We start from the raw sequence: 9,370 nt of genomic DNA, 5'->3' as shown, positions 1-9,370 counted from the left end.
AATTTATACAGTGGGCGTTACAACTCGAACTGTGAATGGAGAATCTGAGGTGATAACTGGAAATAAATTACACTGTAACATGCCAAGTAGATTCTAAAAATGTCTGTATGCTTTGATGTCTGTTTAAAAATCGAGGTCATGCTAGCTTATATCTGTCTCCTGGGCAATTAAGTGTAAAAGCTAGCTAAAGTTTTTATTTTCTTAATTCTTTTTAGCCTTAAATCTGATATATTTGATACTAAGTACATATCACTTTCATTTAAAGCTGGGAAGAGACTTTTGTTCATAATATAGTTCTGTTGGGGGAATATGTAAATCTGATCTCCCAAATCTTACGTATATTATTTTTTCTTTGAGAGGAAAACTTTGCCTTTGGCTGATGTGAAATAAACTGCTATTCACGTACACTGTAAATCTGAATACAAATGTTATTTTACTTTTTTTTGTACAGGTGAATGAAGATAGGTATGTTACTACCAGGGTACGCTAAAGAGGGGAATACGAAGATTTAAGTATTTTACAGAAATCACAAAAAATACTTTTAGTTTGCTTATTTAAGGATCTTTGTCCTTTTTTTTTTTTTTTGCATATAGGAACTGAATGCATAGCAAAGAGAGAAATTTTAGCTATAGAACATTTTACCTTTAACCAGCAAGGGACGCAATGTCCTTGTTGCCTGTTTTCTAGATGATGCAGTGCTTGAAGCTGGGAGCTTTGTCTCGAACCACTGCCAGCACTCAGATGAACGTTCAGAGCTCACGGTCACACGCTATCTTCACCATACACTTGTGTCAGACCAGAGTCTGCCCCGCGTTTAATGCCGTACGTACTTATGCTGTTGGTAAACTTCTCTTTAGTAGCCATTTTTCAAAATGGGTATAGTTTTGGCAGCCACTGCTATTTGAATTGGACTTAGTAAGGATGCTGTAGTCATCATAATGCTTGATGAATTTGCTAAGCATTATAATAATTTGATTTAATCTGTGTGTATGTAACCATCCTCTAGCCAGAGGCAACTATAAATTGCAGACTCTTACAGGAACCTACCTATTCTCTCCTAGTGCTTTCTTCAGTATTTTGTTGCGACATACACAAGCGAGAAAGTTAAAATATAATTTGTCTTTAATTGGGAAAGCACATTTAAGTGTCTTAGCAGTTAGTGGGTTTAAACTTGCAGTCAGCTAACTGAAACTGCTTGGATATTTCAGATTAATTGTTGATATCCAATAAGGTGCAAGTAGAAAAGCATTAAATTCTGAGGCTCAGTGTGTGTATTTTAAATAGCTGTATATTCAGGGTGCAGGTATTTTGTTAAATCTATACACCTGAAATTCAAACTATGAATGAACATGAAGCTGTTCTGTAGAATATTCTGCATTCAGCTGTTAGTTGCTGTTCGGTGTATGTTGTAAAGGGGAGAGCTCTGAAGAAATCCACATTACTGAAAACTACATTACCTTCAGGTTGACTTAACTTGAGTATTCTAAAGGTCTTTTGCATATAATTTTTAAATATTACATACTATCTGGCTAGCATCCGACCCATAGTTATCACATTTTTAAGCATGTGGAACAGTGAATTGGATTTGCAGTGCTTTTTGGGGGGTTGCTTTTATTTTTTAATACGGCAAATAATCATTTACAGGCAAAATGAGTGTTCCCTCCTGGTCCTTTGTGGTATGTAGACCTGCTTTATACACCTGCTAAAAACACTTCTTTCTGCTTTCCATGCTGAAACTGTGGATTTGATGGTGTGGTCAGCTGTCTTCACTTGGGAGGGATTGGCATCACACTCCAAGCCCACAGAGGGCACTTCAGTCGCTGCGTGGTGATGCTGTCTGCTTGGAAATTTTTGTTGCACACTGTCTACTGGAGAGTGAGAAGTCCTCTGGGGGCCTGTTTCTGCAGGCTGTTGGCACAGCAGTCCCCCTGTGCCGATGCACTTGCAGCCTTCCTCGCCAGCTGAACTGCTCCAGCTCTGCCTGTGTTTTTGCAGAGGCTTGTGTTAGAGGAAGAGGTGGCCACCTTCTGCCTTATGTCAAACTCTTTTGTTTCAGCTTTTCTTGGGAGATACGCACAAGATAATCTGACTGTGGAGCTGGGCATTTCTAAACCCTTAATTTTTTAAGACAGCATCCTCTTCTTTCCCCATATTGTTTAGGAGAGTAGAGGATAGACCTGACACTGTCCTCTGAACGCTCTTGGACTCTAAATTAATACAAGCTATTATTGGGTGGCCAGGAGAGATGTAGCTCAAGTTTCTGCAGACAACAGTTTTGGGAGACCTTTGTTACTAGGGCAACGCGGTTTCTCCTTCTCGGGTGACAGCCGTGGCCGTGCCCCCTCTGTGCGGTGGCCCGTGCCCAGGGCTGGCAGGCAGCCAGGGCTGCAGTGCTCAGACATGCTCCTGGGGCTCTTTGCACACCAGCCAGGCTTCTGGGAAGTTTCTGGATGTGCATTTCACTTGCTAAATGAGGGACAGTGAAGGGATGCATTAATCATGGCTCTGAGGGCTGGGAATAAGAGTGTGGCCCCCAGAGTGTAAACATCAAATAACAGAAATAATGATTGCTGGTCTTGTGGAAGTGGCACAGTTCCCATTCTCTTCTGTTACTGCTACAAAAGGATGCATGAAATATTTAACTACCATCAGAAGAGTTTGGTCTGCAGAGACCTGCATTACCCTTTGCAGTAGCAAAGGGAACTGTAGGCTGGCTGGCCAAGGACGTAAACGTCACCACAGAATACCTGAGGGTCTGTGTTTGGCTTTTTCATTAGGCTTGAGTTTGTTTGGTTGGTGTTTTTTTTTGTTTGTTTGTTTGTTTTTTGGGTTTTTTTTTTGTTTGTTTGGTTTTGTTTGGGTTTTTTTTTGTTTGGATTTTTTTGGTTTTGTTTTTTAAGGTTTTTCTGGGTTTTCTATGCTTAATGTGATTAGAAATTCCTAATAAAGCTTGTAATTTGGGCTGTGAGAGTTTGTTATGAATCCAGTATACACTCCATATGTGCTTATTATCCGACACCGTGCCAAGTTAGTAGAAATTGCCCTGCAATGGGTGTCTTACCAGCAAGGTCAAGAAGTGAGTGATTTAAAGATTTTTCTCATTGTGTTACTTTCCTGACAATAAATCTAACTACACTTGAAGTAAAATAGAAGTCTACAGTGAATGGTAGAACCAAACTAATCGACCATAAAAAAGTTTGGGATTGTGTAATGGAAAAGGATAATTTTCCTGCAGTGCTTTGGAATGCTGGGCAGGCTCCCTCCACTGACAGAGGCTTTGCAGCAAGTGCTGGTCATTACCTGGGGGAGGAAGGTGGAAGGGAGAAAGGAACCTCTTCATTTGCCCTTGTTCCCTCTACTGTTCTTATTTCCTGGGGACGTCAGAAGTGCTAGTGGAATACTGACTGCTAGGAGAAATGGTTTCCAACAAAAATTCCTAATGTAAGTTGAAGAATCATCCCACAGGGAGGCTGGTGGTGGGGTTTAGAGAGGTATAAAATCAAAATATCTTTCAGCTATTCAGTAGGTTTATAAACTAGCGGGTTCTGGTGACTTTGTGGGATAATAATGTAATTAGAGTTGTTTGGTTTTTTTAAATCTGTTTCCTTTGACAATTGATTCAAGAGTGCATTTTAGGAGAGATACAAATTTGTTGCTGACCTTGCTGGAGACGTGTATATTTTAATAGATGTTTCCCATTATTTCTTCATCAAGAAGCAATAGTAGCTTGTACTTAAAGTAATTTTTAATCACATGCATCTAGAACTAGGTCTTCAAGAATGATATGTTAGTACCTATGATTAAAATGGAGATAGTATGTTTCAAAATACTGTTATAAAAGAAAGAATAAGGAGATAGTCCTAGTAAAGAGGTAGTTTTGTAAATAATTGTTGATTGAACTTTGCAAATGTTAATGTGAAAGATCTCACCAAGCCTTGTGGGTTCTTCTTTGCTTCAGGATAATGCCACTGACAACAGGATAATATCTGAGTCTTCTGAGATGAATGAATATGAAACTCTTACTGCCAAGTTTCATTTTGTTGATCTGGCGGGATCTGAAAGGTTAAAGCGAACAGGAGCTACAGGAGAAAGGGCAAAGGAAGGCATTTCCATCAACTGTGGACTAGTAAGACTATACAACTATACAATATGATGTAAAACAACTCCAGGCCAAACACTTAGAAATGAAATTTATAGCTTATAGCTTAATTTTTTTTTGTCTGTGTACTGGCTGTTTTTTAATTAACTGTATAAAATGAAGTAATTTTTAAATTAACTGTATTTAATGTTTTTTGTTAATGCTGAACTGCACTGAAAAATAGAGCTGGTGATTATCAGTGGCGATTGTAGTTTCACATCTTTGTTTTGTGCACCATGGCTATGTGGAGGCTCTGTGCAACTCTTTTAAATGAGACACAAAAGTACATGTCTGTTCTATATGTGAAAACATACCTCGTTTTTTCCTGGGCTATTGTGCAGTACCAGTTTTCTGGGGTATTTTACAATTAGAATTTTCTCAATGAGTCTCTTGCCATCATGACATTGGTTATTTTCTGTAGTTCTGGTTATATTACATGGAAGAGAGAATATTCAGTTCAATTTCATCATTGACATAAGCACAAAGCCAGCAGGATTTGGGGGATCTAGATGACATGGTTGTGTCCAAACAAAGAACACATAAAGTGCATGAAGGTGAAAATCAGTGTGATGTAACTAATATAAGATCACAAACCTATTATTTACAGTGAAGTCCAGCCCTCAGTTTTGTGGAACAGATTGAAAGTGCTTTAAATCCTTCAAAGCAAGCAGGGTGTGTGCAGTTCTTCATCTGCTGGTATCACTGCAGCATTTCCAAAGCAAGAACTTGCAGTACAGGGCGCCACCTAAAGCAAAGTCCTTCAGTTTGACTAAGTGTGTGCATTTCCACATAAATAATTTCACAGCCAAATGTTTGATTGTTTGTAAAAAAGCATTAGATCCTTTTAGTAATGGAACAGGATAGCCATGGACTACAAGCCTTTAATTTCAAGTCTTAAATGCTCAAATCATTATCAGATCTTTTTTGCTTTATAACTGTAGAGGTACTAAATTCTGGGGGTTTTTTCTTCATAAAATGCCCCATATTTTATTCTAAATGTAGCATAAAGCAGATTGATCAAATTAATTTTAAAGAAATTATAGCTACTGTTAGAAGTAAGATCAATTTAATTATCATCCAAAGCAAATATTTGTTAGATTAAGTAGTACCAACTTTAGTTTGTGACTGACATGAGATATTAGTAGTGCATATGAATTGTGCTATGCGCTTTGGCACTTCCACGTGCCAGACTGTAAGCCATCTGATGCACTGTTGATAACACAAGAATTTCTAAATGTAAAATACAGAAGTCTTCAGAAATGTTTTTATGCTAACTGTCATGAATATATTAATTTTCTCACAATATGCTGACTCCAGTTTATAGGGGTTTTAATATAAAACTACACAGGAGGTGATTCTGACTTGTGTGTTTTGTGATTTGGTGTTTTATAGCTGGCACTTGGCAATGTAATTAGTGCACTGGGAGATAAAAGCAAGAAGGCAACTCATGTACCATACAGAGATTCAAAGCTTACAAGGCTACTTCAGGACTCTCTTGGGGGAAACAGGTATGAAAATTGGAACATTTTATGTATTTCTTTGTGAATGAGCACGAATGAGAACATAATCAGCAGAAAGTAAAATGAACATTAAATGACAAAGTCTTGTTGGGGGAAGATTCTGGAGATAAATTGCATGCAAATAATGCTGTCAAAGGAAGGGAAAGATTTTAAGGAGGATCTTTGCATTGTTCTTTTCAGTGCTATTGTTATTTTACTAGACATGAAGCTTCAGGTTACTTAAGTTACCATTTTCAGGCAAGTTCTTCCCATGAAAATATCTGTAGATTGTAGATAGTACAAATGGTAGATTTTGTTTACAGCATATTTTAAAGCTGTGATGAGTTTCTCATTTAGAGATTGTTTTTTTTGTTGTTGTAGTTGCTTTGTTTTTTAAATGTTGGTGAATTGTTTGCTCGGACTGCCATGCACAGGAGCTTGGAGTCAGTTTACCACCCACAGGTCACTTCCATCTTTTTAGAGATTATGTATCTCAGTTTATGATGCATCTGTTCAGTTACCCGATGCTGGATTGCAGCCTAATAAAAACAAAGCAGTCTTTCACCAGGGTTTGTATGAATCCATTTGTATACATTCTGAACATCCAGTGAAGGGGAGCTTGGACCTCTGAAGGCTTTATATAAGGAAACATTAACAAATTTATTAAAATAATACAGATTTTGTATTTGTAATGCTAACATGTACAAATATGAGGGACCAAAGCTGAGTATATTTTAATAAGGTAGTACTCTTGTTCTTTTATGTGATCCAATACGCCTGGCTCCTATGTCTGGGAGAGTAGGAAGTTTTTACCCAAAGGAGTAGGGAGAAGTGGAAGAAAATTCTCAAACTGTTGTGATGCTCTTCAGAGGGATAGCTTTAGTAACAAGCTGAAGCACTGCAATGTGAGGGGGAGCCAGAAAAAACAAGTAAAATAAGGGCTAGAAACTTTCAAAAGTGCAAAAGGGAGAATGAAATTCAAGAATTACAAACAAATCAGAAGAAATCAAACAGCATAGCTCTGTTAAGCTCTTTCTGTAAATAAATGCAAAAAGCACTTCATTAAATTTTTATCAAGTACACCATCTACTGAGCATGGTTTTTGCAAACTCTTTTAAAATCGGCCTTTTGTAGAAATACTATTTTGACTCTGAAATATCTTCGCCTCTGACAGCTCTGCGGCTCCCCCCCGTGTTCTTCAGGAGCAGTCCCGGAGTTTATTTAGTGTGCGATAGGGGCGGCGGCCGAGCCCCGCACGGACACTCCCTCCCTGCCCCCGGAGAGAATCACAAGGGAGAAAAGTCAGGGTTTGACATAAGGACACTTTGTTAGCTAAAGCAAAAGTCACATATGCATGCAAAGCAAAGGAAATCATTCGCTTCCCATGGGCTGGCAGGTGTTCAGCCATTCCCAGGGAAGCAGAGCTCCATCATGCCTTACAGTGACTTGGGAAGACAAATGCTGTCACTCTGGATATCCCCCCTTTCGTCTCATTACCCCAGCTTCATATGCTGAGCACGATTCCATATGGGATGGAATATCCCTTGGGTCAGGTGGGCTCAGCTGTCCCAGCTGTGTCCCCTCCCAACCCCTTGTGCACCCACTGGTGGGGCAGCCTGAGGAGCAGAAATGGCCCTGACTCTGTGAAAGCCCTGCTCAGCAGCAGCTCAAACATATCTGCATCATGGACCTATGGTAGGTGTTTCCAGCACAAATCCAAACAAGCTGCTGTGAATCAAGTTAACTCTATCCCAGCCAAAACTAGCACAAATGTACAGATAGGAAATGCTGCCCCAGAATGTTTTAATGATACTTGTATGTATTCTTTCTGTCTTTTTTTCTGATGAGAATTGTGTGGAAGCCTTCCTTCCCCACTGGCTTTTTTGGTATGTGACATACATGCTGAGACATCTCAAATCAGCATGTTGCTGTTAAGGAAGATTTTTTTCATATATATTTTAATATCAAACCCTCACATTTTTAATGATTTCTTGTCTGGGCTTTGGCAATCAAAATGCGTGGGAAAGCTAAATTTTAACATCTATTGCAGTTTTTTCTCCTGGACAATCAGATTTAGATTTCTTTATGCCTTTTCTGTAGCCTTCCAACTTCTACCCTAGGTATAACTGTCCACATTATTGTTTCTCTCTTAAAAAATACTTACAGAAATCTACTAGTAATGATTTGGATTAATCCTAAATTAACAGTGATGAAAACATTGTATCACTGTACTACTTTCACAATAATCCTTATTTTAAGTATAATGCTGTAACAGTTCTGAAGCAGCACTTAAATATTAATGTTTCTTGAATTATTCAAATAAAAATATGGAGTATTGGTGTTTTAAAAGGGATGTTATAATGTATAATATGAAAAATTCAAACCTTCCTAACTTCGGGAGCAGGGCGAGAAATTTAAAGACGTGGTGACATAAAGGAAGTAGAACAGTGTCAAAAAACCCTGGTCCATTTTACAGTTTAGATAGGAAACTGGAGTTCAAGTTGAACACAAGGCAGAACCAGTCCCCTGAGGTTTAGAAAAGTAAGCGCATTCTCAATGTCAGGATTAAAAAAATTGTTCCCAATCTTGCATGGCCTTATCTAGAGGACTAAAAGAGTTTGGAGAACTGGCACAAAGATACAGGTGAGAACTGAGGAAGAGTTGCTGAAAGTGAATTTTTTTGTAGCCCCAGGCTAGTTACTCTTTCTAGCTTGATTTCCCAGTGTATATGGTGAATATGATTGTTTGCCTTACAGAGTTGTTGCAGGGATTCATTTGTTTGTTTTAGTCTGAAATTATAGAAGGTGAAGATCAGAATCCAGCCTGCCTGATGCAGATAAAGCTCCTTTGCCCCAGAGACAGTTCACTCTTCCTAACTTAACTATCCAAGTTGTGACATGCAATGGAGAAGCAAGTTCCTTTAAAACCTGGAAGAGTGTTCTCAGTCCATCAAATGCAGATGTTTTTCCCTTTCTGTTGAAAATTTAGGCAATGTATGCACCTTCAGAGTGACCTGCAGCTGGAATTCTGGTTCTGACCTTCTAGGCTGCTCTTACCTGACAAGAAATGAGTATGCTCCAGGGAGAGAGGGAAGGAACCTGTTGAATGATGGAAGCACTTGGCTGGAGTGAAAATTGTTTTGGGTTTTTTTCTGCTTTTGTCCTACTGTTTCCTACTGGTCAATCTGCTTGATATTTCATTTGGAGCATGGATTGTGTTCTCATCCTGCAATAATATCCCATGATGGGATGGCTAGAGGATGTTGTAGGAAGCTGAAAGAAGCATCGCTGTTCATAGGCCTCTTGGGCCAAGAGCTCAGATCCTGCTGCTTTTTGTTGCAGAAAGTTGCCCTAAGCAGTGGTGTTATGAAATGTGGTGCAAATACGGTTACAGACATAGAGTGCTAAGGGTAAGTCCTAGTTTTGGGCTTTTGTTGGAGAACAGAAGATAACTTGCAGTGGAGAACTCAGCCAGTTCAGAACCTGAGGTAGAGAACAGGCACATTAGACATGTATGGACAGGTAAGATGAGGATTTGGGCATCTTTCAGATGAAGTAGGTAAGCAACTCAGGAATTACAGTAGGCAGTCCTGACAGCTGCATGATCCAAATCACTGTTGAGGAATTTAGGTTGACTATAAATTCCTTAATCTGAGTTTATGTATGATTAGGCAAACTGAATGTAATTTGAGAAATGTTTCTGGAAATGCTCATTAATTGCTTTTACAATTTCA

The 9,370-nt window shown here is 38.8% G+C and overlaps 1 protein-coding gene across 1 annotated transcript in view; it reads left to right on the top strand.

Moving 5' to 3' along the window:
* The window catches only part of KIF21A (kinesin family member 21A), a 114,416-nt gene that overhangs the window by 62,110 nt on the left and 42,936 nt on the right, over positions 1-9,370 (top strand). Inside the window, 4 exon segments of the mRNA XM_031059012.1 lie at positions 1-49; positions 688-822; positions 3,959-4,126; positions 5,531-5,646. The exon segment at positions 1-49 is cut by the window's left edge and continues 15 nt beyond it. Coding sequence (XP_030914872.1) covers positions 1-49; positions 688-822; positions 3,959-4,126; positions 5,531-5,646 — 468 coding nt within the window.

This window comes from Geospiza fortis, unplaced genomic scaffold (genome assembly GCF_000277835.1).
Source record: "Geospiza fortis unplaced genomic scaffold, GeoFor_1.0 scaffold424, whole genome shotgun sequence".
Classification (NCBI taxonomy): Eukaryota; Metazoa; Chordata; class Aves; order Passeriformes; family Thraupidae; genus Geospiza; species Geospiza fortis.
The sequence above is the reverse complement of the archived record's forward strand: the minus strand, read 5'-3'. Positions and strand labels throughout refer to the sequence as shown.